The sequence below is a fragment of the Opisthocomus hoazin genome, chromosome Z, assembly GCF_030867145.1.
Source record: "Opisthocomus hoazin isolate bOpiHoa1 chromosome Z, bOpiHoa1.hap1, whole genome shotgun sequence".
NCBI lineage: Eukaryota > Metazoa > Chordata > Aves > Opisthocomiformes > Opisthocomidae > Opisthocomus > Opisthocomus hoazin.
In genome coordinates, this window is record NC_134454.1 from 9,625,790 (window position 1) to 9,644,435 (window position 18,646).

The window sequence follows — 18,646 nt, forward strand, 5'->3', positions numbered from 1 at the left end:
AGCCGGCGCTTCCCGCTGCAGGCCCCGCACCGCGATCCCGCCCCGCCAGCCCGGAGAGCCGGCCCTGCCCTCCGCGCATGCGTGCGCCGGCCGAGCGGGGGTGGGGACGGACACGCGCCTGCGCGGGAGGCTCGGCGGGCGGGCGGCCAGGCACATGCGCGGGGCGGGGAAGGGGGCGGGGCGGTGTGGCAGGAGGCGGTCGCGCCGTCACGGGAAGGGCGGTGCGCGGCGGCGGCGCCCGTTTCCTCCGTCGCGTCTCGGCGGCTGAGGCGGCCGGGGCCGGGTTCGGCGGCGGCCGGCGCGGCGGCGGGGTGATGATGGCGTACTTCGTGGAGAGCTTCTGGGTAGGGAGGAAGAGCCGCGGGCCGGTTCCGCCACGCCGCGGGTGGGACGGGCGGGGCGCGGCGCGGCGCGGTGCAGCCGGGCTCTCCTCCGCGGGAGCAGCTTCGCCTCTTACGCCACCCCCGGGACTGGGCCGGGGCCTTGCCGGGCTGGGCCGCGGCCGGGGGAGCGGGAGAGCCGGGGGCCCGGCCGCGGCCGGCGCGGGGAGGCGGGCCGGGTTGGGCTGGGGGGCGGCTCCGGCCGTGGCCGGTCAGCGGTTGTGTCGGGCGAGCGCGGCGCTTGGGCGCCGGTGGCCGGTGCCCGCCCGGAGGAGCGGCCGGCCGGGGCACAGCGGGCTTCCCGGCGCCTGGTGGAAAGGCGGTTTGCCGGGAAATACAAACGGTTATCCGCTGGGGCTGCAGCGGGAGGGAGGGGAGGTGCCTTTCAGACGTCTGCCTGTTTTCTGCGTGAGCAACAGTTGTGCCTGGTGTTCAGGGAAAGCTGGTTTCACAAATGGACTGCGCTGATCTTGAACGTGAAGCGTAGCTCAGGCCAGGTTTTGTGTTTGCTTTGCAGCACTGTGTTTAATTTTGATCCTCTAAGTTTTGCTTTCAGCAGAATATTACAATTTAATGAAACAAGATACTAGATTTGCTCTCTTGGCATATAAATCTGCTTAATTTGAAGCCTTAGTATGGGAGATCAGTATGAGCCTAGTATGTGGACATTTTTTATCTTCCATACAAACAACATTTAAATTAATATAGAAAGTGACATTTCCATTGGAAAAGTTGCTGTCTCCTCCGCAGATTAAAGTAAAATATTCAGCTGTCCTAGCTGAAATCAAACACTTTTCTATTCAGCTGTGTTAGGTACTATGGTATGCTCCTGTAGCTGTTTGTCTGACCAGTTGCATTTCGTTTTGTTAGTACGTCAGTAGTTTTGCTAAATCAGTGAAGGCAGCGGGCCATTCCCGTACGTTCTGTTTCCCTGTCTGTGTCTTCACAAATGCTACCAGCAAGTAGGAGGTGGTAGACATCTACCCCACCTTCCCATTCTTCTCTTTCTGCTCTACGAAGTCTCTGCCTTATAGCTCTGTTAGCAAAACTCCCTGGTGTGGGTCATCAGTGAGTGCCAGGACAAGGAGGTTTTCTCCTGTTAAGAATACACTTCTTGTCCTCTTGTTTGCCTTGTGGAGACAACAGAGACGTTAGAGTCTTAAACTTGCAAAACTTGACTAAGAAACCTTTGTAATACCATGGACAGGGTTTTATTTTGTGTAGAAGTAAAATAACAAGGAACGGGAACTGCTCCTTCTTTGCTGTTGTGGGTAAATATCTTTCATGATTAATTGTAGTGTTTAAATGTGATGGATTTTTAAAGTCAGAATGTATTGAGTTTCTGCGTATCCTCAGAACCAAGCTTAAACTGTCGGTTTGTGCGTTTTGAATCATTAGGCTTCTCCATTTCTACTAACTTTTCAGAATAGGTTATTGTTCAGAATTGTTTCTGCAATGCTTAGGAAGACTTGGGTTACAACCTATATGTGCTTTGAAATGTGGTGAGAAAGTTAAGATGGAAATTAGAAGGTTGCTGTTAAAGTGCACTGGATGCATACTGACTAAAATTAATGAAGAGAAATTCATAAGTAGAAGGAAAGGTGGTATTATGTAGAGCTTAGAGGAATTGTTTCTGTTTCTTGCTTTTGCCTTGCCCTGCTGGATAACACCAGGCGACATGTTTTTGTCACCTATGGAATGGCGTAACTATACTTTCTAAAACACAGATGTGAAAATGAATCCAAAACATATTTAATATTTAGTTATGCGATGTACATACTGTCATAAATTTGAAGCTGAATTTTTGCATTGGAAATGGAAGTCTGGGTCTTGAGCTGTAGGATGCTATCTCCTGAATTGGTCATTTGCTGTAACTGGTAGGAAGAGACATCAGAAACTTGAGGAACTTAACTGATTTCTTTAGAAAAGGGGGGTGACCATATATGTGAACGTGTATCAATTTCTTACACACTATTTAGACTGCTGTCTTTTAAGTATTTCCTTAAAGTGCTTATGTAAACAAAAGAATTCTTCGCTTCTTTGTCTTAATAGTCTTGAAGCTTAGTGTGAGAATTTCAACTTGTAGTGCTCTATAAAGTGTTTGAATAGTTGCCGGTTTTTTTGTTTGTTTGGTTGGTTGGTTTTTTTGGGTTTTTTTTAGAGAATGTAGGAAAAGTAGATGTTTTATGGGCCTGGGAGACAAATAAGACTATTTTCAGAATGTGTAAAGCTGAAGCACAGAGACCTGTACTGTCACTTGAAAAATTTTACTGTCTCTTGAAAAATGCAGGGGTTCACTAATAAAGCACACCACTCCAGAGCAGCAGTTTTCAGAGTCAGTAGGATGCAGTTACTTTTTTGTAGTATCAAAGCTTATGAACTAGTAGTACAGGCTATAAATAGCTTTGATTCTTATGACCAAGTTTCAGGCATTTGAGTCACGTGTCCAAACATTCCCAACTCCCAATTAGGATGTTGTCATAAAACATTGGGTGCTTGCTGCTGTGTGTGTGCTACATCAAAACAGTGATGCAATTTAAAGAGAACACTTTCGTAAGTTATTTCCATGATACATAGCCACGTTTTGTCACTTAGAGCGCACTCGTGCTGGTGCAGTAGGAAGGCGGCATTCGTTACCAGTGGCTGACTGTTTTCTTAGCACTGCTTAGGAAGTGTTGCATAAGCTTTGGCATTGTCTGTAAACTGACTGGTGCAGGTGATACTTTCATTAGTTGTAAGTCTATTGAACTCTGTCAAGTCAACAAAAATAAGCCGCTTCCAAGCCAGTCAGTGTTTGTTTATTAATTGTTTTAAATTAATTTGATTAAACTGTTGGACATTCTGTTTACAACTGAAACTGGTCTCTGTATGATGCTGTGCTTGGTAACTCTGGGAGTTCTGGGATGTAAAAATGTGTGTTTAAATTGGCTTTGACTAATTCCTTTTCTGTTACCTTTTTAATCACTTGTATTACGTGTAGCTTTAGAGAATGGCTGTGAGGAGTATTCCTTTCTTTTCAAGAGCTTTTGTAACATGTAAGGGCTGGTGGTACTCTGGGTTAATAATCTTAGCTTTGCGGAGAGGCGCGCTCTGGTAAGCGTAAGACCTGCTGTCCTACACACCTGCACGACTGGAGTGGCACGGAGACTTGCCATGCTTCCGTTGGGAGTTCCATTCATGTGTTTGTGCAGTGCTGCTCTGCTGCTTGGCATACAGTTCGATGCTCGGTTTCAGGAGAGCTGTTGTGCAATGTTTGCTTAGTCTCCTCCCTCTGCGTGTGTACATCTGGCATGAGTTGGCAACTTTCCACCTTTTTGTTCGAAAAACGTATTTAATCCTCTAGATACAGGGGAATATCTCTGTTCTTTCTCATACGTGTAGAGCTTCTCTGGAGCTGATCTTTATTTAATTTATTGAATCTGGAAGAAGGAAATTGAAATTGCCAGGTTGCTTTTGTGTTCAGACTTCTCAAAACTGAAGAAGATACATTGCCTGTGTAAACATCAGGTGTCTGCTTTTTTCCATGTTTCAATGCTCTCAATTTTCTGTAGCTCTTTCAGACGCTCAGAAATTGAAATTTACTGATAGCTAGCTTTCAAAAATGCAGTACCATAATATCAGTCACGGGGGTTTTTTCATGTATACAGGGCCCCTTAAATAATTGCCTAGGTGGAAAGGATGAAATACATGTTACTTATTTGAAACTTCAATGAGGAGTAAAAGTTTAAAGAAAATGACAACAATGTTTGTCTAGAATGAGTTTACATACCCTGGAGTTAGGAGAGTTTCTATTGCTTTGTTTCTTTAAAGTGTTTCTCCTTTATGAGTGAATGAAAAGAAGTCAACAGTACAAATGGACAAACCATAATAAATAGTGTATATCTTTCTAAGTTTGTGGGTAAAGATTGGTTTTGGTTAATATTTGGAACTTGCACTTTAGAATTGCAGGAATGAACACCCAGTCTCTGTTGTTCTGTGGGACTACAATTTGTACATGAATTGTTAAAATATGGTATCTTTTAAGCTGCATAAATCAAATCTTGTAGTTGCTAAACAGTTGTACCTAGTTTCAGCAAATACTCAATTTCACCTATATGAGGGAGTTGTGCTCCTCCACCCCCCATTAATGTATCGTCCACAGTTACTACTTGGCATATCGGTGCAACTTTGGCATTTGCCTGATACAGATTTTTTTTACCAAAAAGACTTTGATGCCATTATGACTTTTCTGTGTTGGGATTCTGTTGACCAGGGGTGTGGTTTTTCCGTACTTGTACCTGACAGAGGAGCATGAGAGGCAATTTAAGTGTAAAACTAGCTGTATAACAGCTTCTCTGGACCTGACCAAAACAAGAGGCAAAGGATGCAAATTTTCCTATCCTCACCCCAAAAACTGAAGCAATTCTATTTCCCATGTTCATTCTTTTCTAGCCTTTTCCTATTTGGCATTTGTCTAACAAGATGGGGGGAAGTTGGTAGTATTTCATTGGTGTGTCGTATTTGCCAAAGGCAGTTGTAAGGTTTAACTAGGATTTGGAAACTTAATTTGGAGATTAGCCAGTTTTTGTTTATGGCAATTTGAAGTAAATTAGGGACCTGAACTTTTTTATGGTTAAAAAGAAATGCTGTAATTAAGATGGAGTACTGCTTCCAAATGTTGCAGTTTGAAGATTTGTCTGCCTGTTTCCTGGAGAATAGGTTGTGTGTTTGGTAGCCTATTTTAAAAAGAGGCTTAGGCAGGTTATGACTTAAATAATTTCTAATCAAAAGTACAATTTTCTCAGTCTGTTCCCTTTCGTCTTTGTAATGTGGTGATGTGGTTGTGTTTAAATGGCTGAACGAATGATCGCGCATGCTTAACCACTGCTTAATGCACGTTCTAAAAGCACAGTTTGAAGTAACAGTAATTTGCTTATTGTCAAATGTTTCTTTACTTGCTGGATGTAGTTAGGAAACGTGAAACTTTGCCTGAACTTCTCTAACCAAGCTTCTAAAGTCTGACCAATATCAAGATGTGCTTAAGAACTGCATGTGCCTTTTGTTGTCTCGTGTGCTTAGTTTTGGTGTGAAAACAGTATTTGTAGCCATCATTTTCCTGCTTCTCACACTAGCTGAACAAATAGTGCGTATCTGACCAGTCATGGAAACTTTACAATCACTTTAATAACTGAGAAACAGTTGTTTATATTCAGTAAAAAGATAGTGCTGTAATCATAGAACACCCGATCGGAAGGGACCTCAAGGATAATCTGGTCCGACCTTTCTTGGCAAAAGCACAGTCGAGACAAAATAGCCCTGCACCCTTGTCCATCTGACTCTTAAGTGTCCAATGTTGGGCAATCCACCACTTCTCTGGGGACATTATTCCAATGGCTGATTGTTCTGATAGTGAAAAATTTTTCTCATGTGTCCAATTGGAATCTCCCCAGGAGTAACTTGTATCCATTATCCCCATCTTTCCCATGTGACTTCTTGTAAAAAGGGAGTCTCCATCTTCTTTGTAGCCACCCTTTAAATACTGGAACATGGCGATAAGGTCTTCCCTAAGCCTTCTTTCTCAAGTCTGAACAAACCCAGTTCTCTCAGCCTTTCCTCATACGGCAGGCTTCCCAGTCCTTTGATCAACTTTGTGGCTCTTCTCTGGATCCTCTCCAGCCTGTCCGCACTTTTTTTGTATAGCAGGGACCAAAACTGAACACGTTATTCCAGGTGTGACCTGACAAGCGCTGAGTAGAGTGGGATAATGACGTGTTTATCTCTGCTGGTGATGCCCTTGTTGATGTGGCCCAGCATCCTGTTGGTTTACTTTGCCGCAGCAGCACGCTGTTCACTCGTATTAAGCTTGTTGTCCACGAGGACCCCCAGATACCTTTCCACAGAGCTTTTCCCCAGCCAGGTAGAACCCAGCCTGTGGTGCACTCCTGGATTATGTTTTCCCAAGTGCAAGACCTTACGTTTGTCTGTATTTGACTTCATATGGTTTTTATTAGCCTACTCTTCCAGACTATCCAGGTCTTCCTGAAGGGTGGCTCTCCCTTCCAAAGTGCTCACTTTCCCACTCAGTTTGGTATCATTGGCAAACTTCATCAGGGTACACCTGATCGCATCATCCAGATCACATATTAAATTGTATTAAACAGTGTTGGGCCCAGTATTGGTCCCTGGGGGATCCTACTTATGATAGGTTGCCAAATGGAGAAGGAGCTATTTACCACCACCCTCTGGGTGTGGCCTGTCAGCCAGTTCCCCACCCACTGCAATGACCACTTGTCTAGACCGTAATGCATCAGTTTCTCTAGGAGAAGGCTGTGGGAAACTGTATCAAAAGCCTTGGAGAAATCCAGGTAGATGATGTCTACCACATCATCTGAGCAGGTTGCTTTGTCGTAGAAGGTTATCAGTTTGTCAAGCATGATTTGCCCTTGGTGAATCTGTGTTGGCTTTTCCCAGTCACATGCTGCGTTTGACATGTGACAGCCCCCAGGAGAGTTTGTTCCAATGCTTTCCCAGGGACTGAAGTAAGACTGATGGGCCTGTAAATTCCTGGATCCTCCTCTAAGCCCTTCTTGCAGATGAGGGTGACACTAGCCTTCTTCGAGTCTTCTGGGATGTCCCCTGATCTCCACAACTTCTCAAAGATTATGGAGAGTGGCCTTGCAATGATGTCAGCCAGCTCTCTTAACACCCTTGGGTGGATATTGTCAGGGCCCATGGATTTGTAGGGGTCAAGCTCCTGTAATAGTTCACATACCAACACTTCCTGCACGGGTGGTGGGTCTGTGTTTGCATCGACCTGAATTTTCATTTCAAAGGCCTGGAACCCAACAGTGCAGGTGAAGACAGAGGTGAAGGAAGTGTTGAGAACCTCTGCCTTTTCAGTGTTGTTGGTGACTAATTCACCTCTCCTGTTTAACAGCAGGCCAATATTTTCATTCTGTTTCTGATTGTTGTTTATGTACCTGAAGAACCCTTTCTTGCAGTTTTTGTAACTATCTCTGACCAATTTCAATTTGAGTAGAGTGATAGAGAGTATTAATGTTTTACACTAATAGACGTTAACATTGGACAGTTTGAGTCCAAAGCAGACAGAGCTTGAGCTCATACAATTTGATCAGAAATGTAGGAATTAAATACTGCTGCAGATAGCCCATAAATTTCTGTCTACTTTACTATATATAGGGTTTAAATTCAGAATCATCTTCATATGCAACAAACTAACTTATTCTTAAAAATTTTAGAAGTCTGTTAAGTAGCTCAGTAAAACAGAGTTCCTGTAATCTGTTTCCTGTTATGCACAAGTCATGGAAATGCTGAATTCTGACTTTGCTGACTGGGTTAATTTCGTTTCCATGAGAAAATGATTGCAGTTAGTTCTTGATGAAGGGAAATGGAAGGACCATCTGCCCTTGCTTTCCATGACTTAGTGTATTCTGTATGCAAAGTTGGTCAGTAATGCCTCATTGTGGGCTTATTTAAGTGAACTGCTTACTTGTATTGTTTCCTCTTATGGCTTGCTGTCAGGACATACCTGTACTATCTACACAGTAGAGCTCTCTTGTGGCAGTGTAAAATGGGAAACCTCAACAAGAACACAAGCTTCTGAAGACAGAGTTTTGCTAGCTCTAGGGAAGGAGGAGAACACTGTTAATGAACTTTAAAGTAATTAGATGGAGCCTATATGGAGAGGGGACCACTGACATTTTTTATTCTCATACACAGTTTTACAGCTGTTTTCTGTTGAGTAATGACAGGATCATCCTCAACAGATGGTGTTTTACCTGCAAAATGACATTCAGAATTGTGTTTCAAACTGATCTGGAAGTCTGTTGCATAGAACCTGATGTTAAACGTGACAACAGAGGTTCCTCTTTCTCCAAGATGCAATTTCTAGAAGAATCTGCATTGGTCTTCACTGTCTTTCTGTCACAGCAGTGGATGGTAGTTGCTTCTGAAAGGAAGTGGAAGGCCCTATCAGTTTCCTGTGCAATGTGCTGCATTTATTCATTTTGAAGTTGGCCAGTACTGGGCTTTTAGTGATCCCAGCTATTAATGTTGCCATGAGAAAGGAACAGGTAAAAACACTTAAATGAAGAAAAAATTGTTAGACATACAATTTCCATGTGCAGGATTCTATACAATGTGTGTGAGAAGGAGCAGTGTTGAGGAAAAACAAGCAAACCAAAAATAAACAGTGTTGATGGCTTATGTGCAGGTATGAGGATATACACCTTGGAAATCGAATTGCTTTTTTCTGAGCCACAGCATACATTTCTGTCTTTGTCCTAAATACAGAGCCTTAACACTGATGCTTGTTCTATGAATTATTTGAGCTACTCTTCACAAAAATAACTATGAATGAAGGAGTTGTGGATAGGCTGTGTAGCTTTTCCTAAGCAGAAGATATCTGCTCTCTGCGCTGAGATACCATACTTAATTTGACGTGGGTATACATGCGTCTCCAAACGTGCGTAGAATATAACATAATTTATAGAATTGTCATCAGGTTAATCCTCAGAACTCTAGATCATGTAAATTATTGAACATTTCTAAAGTCTAGATGTTTGTGCTTATAGGTAGAGCCTGGTATTGATAAGATAGGCTACACTCGGCATTTTATTCACAAGTGAAAATAAGTCTTTTAGTTGTGCCAGGCTTCAGTCACACAGGCCCTCAAACCTGGGATTCTGCTTTGGACTTGCTGCTTTCTTTAAACCGTAATGTATTTTTCACATAGCCTCTTAGCCTCTGGTAACTATTGATAATGTATAAAAGATGTGGCATTCAGGAGACCTTTTTTATTTGAGGTAAGTATCTGTTCTGTTTCTCTGATGTGCTTTCTGCTATTCAACGTGAAGTCAGAAACAAGAGTAGGAGTGATTAGAAAACTCCATTTAAGTAGCAAAATGAGTTCTTTTGCAGTAACCTTCAGCTACAGTTAGGGAACAAGATGATAATGGGAATATATTGCTCTGACTCATTCCATTCTCTAAAGGTTTGCAAAGTTACATTTCTGATAGATTATCAGTCATCAGGAAGGCTGCAGCCAGAGGCCGGGTCATGGCTATGCTACCCGTCCTGTAAAGTGGCAGGAAATTTATGGAGCTCCAGTATGGATAAGTCCCAATTAAAGCTCCCGTTATGAAAAGTTGCTTTTCAGAAGCAGTCTGTGTTCAGCACATCAGATCAATGTGTTAGTTTAACTAGAAGAAACACCTTAAGGCAAAGGGAAAGAACATTCCGTAAAGGAGAATTTTATTAGTTTTTCTGGAAGAAGTGCCTAACACACATTTGTTAAAGGCTTATCTCCAAATTTGGGTACAGTAAGGACTTTGGAGTAGTTAAATAAGAATTTTATTTTGTATTCTAATTGAAAATATCAGTGAGGTCTGAATTATAGAGTTATTCTGGCGTTTATGTAGTGCAGTGGCATTCAGGGTTTATATTAAGTAAATACACAAAGTTAATAAGCTACCTATTAGTGTGCTGATAGTCAAAATTATTGTGGGCTTCAAACTACGGGGAAGAATGGTTACATACGTGTGAAAGGGGAGTGAAACTGTTTAGACTGGTACTTGAAAGAGTAAGGAAAAAATTTAAATAAAGTACATTTCCTACTAATTGGTGTTCTTATCCTTCTTTAATTTTTCAGCTTATAAAAGCATTACTCTGTAGATAGTCCTTTTAGAGTTTGGTGCATTTTCATGTGTCCAATTTAGTTCTGCTTGTACTTTTTACCGAGCTTTCTGTAATTGCACTTATGCTAAACTGATCTGCATTTTTATGAACTTTTTCAGGTGACAATTTAGTGCAACTTTAGGAACTGTGATTTTATAGTTCTGTTTTTTTTTGTTTTCATTTGTTTGATTTTGTTTTCCCCAGTGCTTGGAGTAAGTAAAGCAAATGATCCTGACTAGTGATCTGAATCAAATAGCTTTCAATCATCTGTTGTTTGGAAATCTATGTGTCTGCACTTGGTGTCCTTTAAAGCAACTTGCTATATTAATGACAAGACTGATATATTACCTAGTGCAGTTAACACTTCACAGAAGTGCGCTTACTACCGTGGCTGCTGCAAAGTTCTTGCATCCACCTGTGTCCGCTTCTGCTTACTTAAGCTGGCAGATCCCTGCCTGCCTTCTCCTTGCTCCCACCTCTTCTGCTGAGCAATGCAGCTATTTGTGTCCTCATAGTGATCTGGATCACTGATCTTTGTTTCTATTTGCCAGCCTTTTGTTTTAGCTGTATGATTTCTCCGATCAGGTACGCCTTACGGCTCTACAAACAGACTTTTCCAGATCAAAAAGGACTGAAATGTTTGGGGGGTGTATGACCATCTTCTCTCACTGGAGATGCAGAGGTGCCGTTGTGAAAAGCCCAGTATTCTGCTTCCCATCCCTTTTTCCCTTCCACTCTGAACATGCATGCAGTTTTCCTGATGGCGAGCTTCCGTGTCTTTTGTAGCAGCAGCGTTATGGATCTGAAGCTTTTGGAAGGGAGGAGGGGAATGGATAGTTTGACAGGAAAACTTTTGTAGTAGCAGTGCTGTTATGCTGTGCCTTGCCTCGCCTTCCTTTCATTTCTATTGTTGCTTTCTCCTGTCCGGGGGAAGTTCACCATAGTGCCAGAGGTGATAAGCTGGCTGAGTTTATTAATCACTGTTTAGGGCAGTGTCTCAGTTTTACTAGTGTACGCCTTACTCGCTGGAAAATGTTTTAAGTTTGAAAACTAAACTGTAAAGTATTTGAAGTTTTAAAACTAAACTTAAGAACAGACAAAGGGAAGTTACTTGGGAGAAGGAAAAGATTAGCTTTTTTTTTTTTACCAATTTATTTTATTTTTTTTACCAGTTTTACAAAAAACAGAGGAACATAAATGAAGTGCAAGGAAGTGAGGAGGCAGGATATCCAGTGATCCCTAAGTGAGAATTTTAGTTCATGGAAAATAATGACAGATATGAGAGAATGAAGAGTACAATATTAATTATATGTTTAGTAAGATGGTAGGTGAAAGAATACAAGACCTGTAGAGATCTAGAGAAGAAATGGCTTTGAATATAGCCTAGGAATATGTAGTAGAAGAGTTGTCATTAGAAGGGTAGTAGTAGCTGCTGAGGTGATTCTAGTTTGTTTTACGTATACGGGATTGAAGGGAAGTAACAGCAATTGGTCAGTGCAGAAGGATTAGAGATCATTTACTTTATGGAACTTCATCAATTATTAAAATGCATAGGTTCTATACTTTGCTTTGCAATTGCTTTAGCGTGTTGTGTTTCATGGTTCTGCTTTCTTTTTATTAATCTTTAGGGAGAAAGGAACAATGGCTTTGATGTTCTTTATCACAACATGAAACATGGACATTTGTCAACAAAAGACTTAGCAGACTTTATAAGAGAAAGGTAAGTATTCATCCTTGATAATCCTGACTCTTTAATATATTGTTTATGTTTTTTATTTAAGTTTATTATTATGTTTAACAGTAACATACAAAATATGTGAATATCAATGAACATTTTAAAGTATGTCTTATATCCTACAAGAATATCTAGGTTTATTCCATTCACTTAGGACTGAATAGTGACTCTTAAGCATCAGTTAATAACAGGTTTCTAGTTTTTCAGGTATGAGTAAAAAACAAGAGTAAAAAGCTAGAATTGTCACATTAGGTGTCCAGCAGTTTATTTAAATTAATCCTAGTTTTTCATCATGTTTGGAAGAAAAGCGATAATTTAAAGGAGCAGAAATTATCAGTCTTACAAAGGTTTTGACTGTAGATGTACAATTAAGTTATTAGCAACTGCTGATATGATATTAAAAAATTATGCTTTCAGATTAATATGTTGAGAAGCTGTTTGTTAAAGAAAAGGAAGTGATATGTAGGGACAAGAAAATAATATGCAGAAAATAATACAGGTTCTTCTTGTGGAATGAAAGAGACAGAACTTAAAATCTGCAGATGTGACCGTTTCCAAAACAGATGACCTAGTGCTATTTTTAGTTCTTCTTTGCAAAAGAAGACTGCTGCTGCTACATTGAACATAAGAATTTCCATTTTGGACAAAATTAATTATATGCCTGCTTCAGAATTGTGTCTTAATTCAGTTACTGACACTAGGTGATAGATGGAAAAAACTTGCAAGAGACTGATTGAGGACATGTTTCAGTGAAGGTTTCTTGCAGTAAAAGCTGTCCAAATAATCAGCCTTTTTGCCTGGAATTTTTCATCAAAATTTCAGTTTTGTCTTGAAATAGATCTCAACAAAGATTTTTTTTTTTTTTTTTTTTTTTTTTTTAAATTTCCACAAAATGTTACCACCACAAATCCAGCAGGTACTTAGTTGCACTAACTTTTGTGTAGTTTCAAAGTGAATTGGAGAAGATGACAAAAATCTTCCCACTGAGTAGAAATGGGTAAGTTCTGGAATACATGTATGATGGTCAGACTCCTGTTGGAAGGACTACACAAACCAAGGAATCTTGCGTTTCGAGAATCCTTGATTCCAGAGAACACATTGTGAAACCAGACAGCGTTTCAGTGAAATCTTCCTTTGGACTGAGCGGAGGGATATCACACTGCTCATGTTTAGTATGAAATGCTTAGGGCTTCACAAGCTTGCGCTTTTAATATTGACCATTAGAAGTGTTTGCCTTGTATTATCTTTGTGAGTGCATGGATCTTTCCTTTGAAGCCTGCTTTAATTCTTGGAATCAGTCAATTTTTATAGCAGTAAATCATAGACCTAAGCTGTACAGCACCTGGACACATTTAATTTTATTACTTTTACATCCGTTGCATTTTGATTTACTTCCATATTTAGATCAGAAGCTCTTGAACTCACTCTGCTTCTTATCTGCTTTATGTTGTATTCTTTGGTCATGGTCCATTTTATTTATACTGATCCTAAGGTGAAAGGTCTTATACAAATGGGTAAAGTAATGTGATGCTTGTATCTGGCTTGGATTCTTTGCTTTATTACAGTGACACAAATAAAACTTGACAGTTCATTCTGCACAAAATTCCTAGTAAAAAGAATGTGATGTTCTAGGTTTTTTCACTCTATCAGCTCCTTCAAATTAAATTTTAAAGGAGATGTGCCTTTGCAATCAATGAATAAATAAAATATCTGGACCTTTCTCCACATATTAAAAATGTTTGAGTTGAAGTTTCTGCTGATTAATTCTAGTGATTTGTCAAGAAGGAGACAATTATTTTTGTCCTAGTGAAACAAGTTTAAACAACATTTAAGACTCAGGACTGATGACTGTGCGGTAATACATGCGAATCTACATGGGCACTTCATCCTTGATGAGAAATCAAGCAATGTATTTTCTGTTCTTATAGAATCATAGAATGGTTTGGATTGGAAGGGACCTTTAAAGGTCATCTAGTCCAGCCCCCCTGCAATGAGCAGGGACATCTTCAAGTAGATCAGGTTGCTGAGAGCCCTGTCCAGCCTGACCTTGAATGTTGCCAGGGATGGGGCATCTGCCACCTCTCTGGGCAACCTGCTCCAGTGTTTCACCACTCTCATTGTAAAAAAATTCTTCCTTGTATCTACTGTGAATCTACCCTCTTTTAGTTTAAAACCATTACCTCTTGTCCTATCGCTGAAGGCCCTGCTAAAATGTTTGTCCCCATCTCTCTTATAAGCCCCCTTCAGATACTGGAAGGCTGCTATAAGGTCTCCCCAGAGCCTTCTTTTCTTCAGGCTAAACAACCTCAACTCTCTCAGCCTTTTTTGTAGGAGAAGTGTTCCAGCCCTCAGATCTTTTTTTGCAGCCGGTTTTTGCATAGGTCAGAATATGCCAGAGACATGCAGCCATCTGGCAGCATTTTTGGTAAAATATTTGAAAAATTTCCATTCCCATTAACACACCAAGATTCACTAGAGTCTTAGTGCTACATTTTAATTTATTTAACAAGGCTTCAGCATAGTTCCTCAGGAGCAACTTGCCCTGGGACTGGAAAACATCTTTCAGTGATACTGACTAGCAGCACTAAGTTCACTCCTTTCCAGTGAACTTCTTCCATCAGGATATGAAGCCTGGTATCCTATCTGTTCCATTGTGTTTTCTTCAGCTCTGCTTTACTGATGCGTCTCAGTGTGCCAGGCTACCATTTAAAAAAGCAGCTGAATGCCAAATAAGTACTACTTTTCAACTGAGGGGTGAATTGCTGATCAATCTCAGTCTAGGCTGACAGTAGTTTGTGGCATACAGTTTGTAGTGTCAAAGAAATAGATGGACCTTAAATATTTTGTGTACTCTAGTGAAAACGTTTACAAGCGTCCATATCTAGGTAGGGCAGTCCTTCACTACCGCTGTGAAGTTACCTGTGAGATGTTAGTTGACTTCCCAGAAAATAAATATGGTTCAGTAGCACACTTTTATTCATATAGGTCAAATTCTTGATCTCAGAAGCAATTAGATTGGGCAGTACTTCAGCACTATTTTACAACAGTCCAGTTGTCTTGACCAGATTCTGTTTTGTGTCTTTGTTTATTGCAAAGATTAAGAGAGATTGCACACAATTATCTGTTCCCTTCCTTCCTTCGCAGAGTATAGCCTGAATATTGTTTTGCAGTACTTTTTTCTGCTACAAATGTGTAAGCAGATGAACAGTATTTATTAGAATCCTCCTAGATCTAGTGTTTTTATGCCCTCACATTTATGTAACTGGTTTTCTGAACTGTTCCCTGTGAAAACTAAATTCACATCCGTTTTAACTTTCTTCACATCTGTCCTTCCATTCCTTTTGAATGTATTGGCCACTTTTTTCAGAAGTGAAGCCGTAGGAAAGTGAAAACTGAAAACTGCTGGATGGGTAGAGGAGACAGATATGAGCTAGTGATAGTACTTTTCAGGAGTTAGAGGACTTAACCTTTGTATGTGCTGTTTAACAGTAGTAACCTGGTCAGTCAGGATTGCTGGAGTCTCTAGACTAGCCAGAGAATTCGCTTTTTGTGGAGTGACCTAGAAGAGAAAGCAAAGATGGCTGCGTGTATTTGGATGTACATACTCCTTAGGGCTCAAAGGACACATGTCTGTATGAAGCCACTGTCTGCTATTTGCACTGCTCAGAATAGTGTTCTGGTTGTGTGCAGCCTAAATGGGGAAGAGTCTATTGTTCTCCAGCCTTAGAAATAGTAATGAAAAAAGAAAAGTTTTATAGGGTGGGGGATTATTTTATTGTTATTGTCAGTTTAAGGATTTTTTTTTTAAAGACTTATCTTTCAATAGTTCTCTAAGAACCTTCTGAAATTGCGAAGTTGTTTCCTCTCAAAAAAACCCAAAATGTTTGATATACATTCATTTGTAATAACTTAATATTTCTGTACTGTATCTGCTGTTCCAGCTGAATATCCATAGAAGGAGCAGAAGGTTTCCTCCTTGGTTGTGTTTAGCTAGTCAATACCAGTTTAATATTCAACAGTGTTGTTTCACTTTTTTGTTTTTGAGTGTTTGTCAAGTACTAGAAGAACTGAGACAGGTTGGATCTGTGGTTAAGAAAGAAGTCAGGTTATCTAGTTGTCTGTTGAAAGATATCTTTGTTCAGTTCTTGATAAAGCATGTAGAAATTTTGTTTTTTAAGAAATGAAAATAGAGGAAGGTTGGGCTGCCCCCGCGGGTTTTTTTTCTTTAAATACTGGGAAGATTTTGTGGGTGAACTGTCTTATGTTTGTGTAGATTTAACACCTAAAGTGTTTACGTGTAAGAAGGCACTGTGCTCAGCTAGGAACTAAATAAGTATTGTGCTGGCTCTTCTCCAGAAGTCTTTCAAATGTTTTTCTGCGCCACTTGCCTGTAAGTATCATAAAAATAATCTCCTTCATCACAAGAAACTGTCAATGCATATATTCCCATTTAACTTGTAGATGTTCAACAGATCCCAAGCAAAGACGGATTTTTAAACGGGTGAAAATTAATTTACTGAGGCATTCAGAGTGTATTACTAGTACATCAGACTGCTCTGGGAAGTCAGTTGATAGGACAAGTGTAGGTACGCATGCCCAACTGGTCATTAACAGCATCTGTCAGTTATTAGCACTTGTAACTGTTGTATGTTGATAATGTGTGGTAGATTGCAGAACTCCAGTTTTGTAGAGATTGCTCAGCTCAGTATGCTGTAAATTGTTGCAAAGAAGAGAAGTATGGAATTTGGTCAGAAATCTTGTGTTTAAAGAAAATAAAAAAGGCACAACTATCAAATCTAGAAAACTTTGATAGAAACTATTGATAATTAATCAAAAAATATTGTTTATCGTGGTAATTCATGAAACGTCAATGTCTTTTCTGGGTGTCTCTGTGTATCTGCTTGTTGCTGTGCAGTGAGCAAGAATTCCAAACCTTGGAAACATAAACTTTTTCATATCATCAAAAATACTGACATATGTGAAAGGAGGATAAAGTTATTTGACTTCTTTTGTGGTGAATAACTTCACAGTTGTTTGTAGGTGAAATTTAAAATGTAATTGAGTTACTGCATTTTACAGTTTAATCTCCTTCTTCCAATCAATTTTCCAGCTGACTGGATAGTTACTTCAGTACATTTAAATACATGCCCCTCTGTTTCAGGTGACTATTGCAACTTTGTACTGGATTTTCGTAAGAAAATTCTTTTTGCTTGGAAAGTGTTACTGTAAAGGAGAAATAAAATCCTCTGCCTCAGCAAGAAGTGGTTGTAGTCATGACTTGAGTGGTTACAGTCATAACTTGAGAGAGGGCTAAATTCTTCATCTCCCTTTTTTTATCTCTTTTTGCCCCTGAATAAAGCTGTTACACAGCAGGAAAGAAACTGCTTCAAGCTTTTGCATTTTTCAAGAAAAGGCAATTATAATATTTACTCAAATCCAGGAAGCTTCTAAATCTAAGTTGACACTACACATTGAACATTGATTTAGGGTGGAATATTAAAACAGCATGTATCTTTACCTTAGTAGTATGAGGGTGAGGAAGATTGATGGGGGAGGGACTTGTAGGGAGTCACTGCTGTGGTACCTTGTGTGTGACTGCTATTCCATGACAATTGCCCCAGCAGAGGCTCTAAGGAGGAAATCTGTGCTGACCCGTGGGTTTTGAATCTCCAGAGGACAAGTAAAATTGTGGGTTTGAGTGCAGGAAAATATAATTAAACTTTATGTGGGAAAGAGGTTATTCAAAATAAATCAGAATGTATTGAGACAACCCTCTTAAAAAAATGAGTATAAACAGTAGAACACAATACTTTTCTTTGCATGTTATTTTACTTTTTTCCAAACTCAAATATCACTATGCAAAGAACTTAAGCAAACAAACAAAAAACTAATCCCCCCTACAAAAAGACTAGAAAAGACCCCATTTTATTTAAAGTGATTGCTCAGAAAGCATTCCGTTTGTTTACTGTAATGTTTTCAGTACAAATATATTTGACTTCATTGCTCTGTAAATCTCTGGTGTTTAGACAGTGCTAGGCAGGTAATTGTTATGTGACTTTGTTCTGACTATTACTAAAGAATGTTAAAGGTAGAGGGGAACAGCAGAGTGCAGGAAGGAAGGAATCATCTTTTTTCAAGTCTTGAGTCCCTAGGTTTTACTGGTTTCTGTCACAGGGTATTTTTTTTTAAATATACTTTGTGATTTTCGTATGGTTTTTGAGGAGTCATTAAAATGGAGTTGCTTTCAGCTAAAGTAAAAAACCTCTCTTTTGCAGCTTTAGAATGCATATTCATCTGTCTTCAGATATCTTCAAATTTTGATTATGGCTTTGATGGCTTTCTTTGACAGGGCTACAATAGAGGAGACATATTCGAGGTCAATGACAAAACTAGCCAAATCAGCGAGCAATTACACACAACTTGGGTAAGTAAGTGTACGTAAGTGAGATCAATAACTGCATACATGTTAAGAATCGTTTGGTTCTGCATATTTTATTGATGATGTTGAAAGTAGCATAACTTTGGCACCTTTAAAAATGATTGTGAGTTCTTCAGTAACTATGCAAAATGTCATGTAGCACAAAACCAAAGACACTACAGTTCTTTATTCACAATCTGAAAAAAAAAATCAAAGCCCAAACACGGAGGAACTGTCTGTTCCTCTATATTTAAGGTTGATATCTTTTCAGACATAATAAAGAATGTGACGTTCTATTTTGTGCTTCTAAGCTTGTGGTAATTATGCTGAACAGAGAAGATATGGTCCACAAATGTGGCAGTAAATTTATTTAGTTCTGTTATTTCTGCTTTCTGGAGTGTTATCTCTGTCCTCAGATGTGTTAAGAATGATAGTTTT

The 18,646-nt window shown here is 39.9% G+C and overlaps 1 protein-coding gene across 1 annotated transcript in view; it reads left to right on the forward strand.

The window, feature by feature from the left end:
• Positions 1-237: 237 nt before the first annotated feature.
• Positions 238-18,646, forward strand: part of FCHO2 (FCH and mu domain containing endocytic adaptor 2) — a 95,869-nt gene continuing 77,460 nt past the window's right edge. The window contains exons 1-3 of the mRNA XM_075447040.1: positions 238-344; positions 11,684-11,775; positions 18,140-18,214. Of these exons, the coding sequence (XP_075303155.1) occupies positions 315-344; positions 11,684-11,775; positions 18,140-18,214 (197 nt within the window). The 5' untranslated portion in view covers positions 238-314. The remainder of the gene's footprint in view (positions 345-11,683; positions 11,776-18,139; positions 18,215-18,646) is intronic.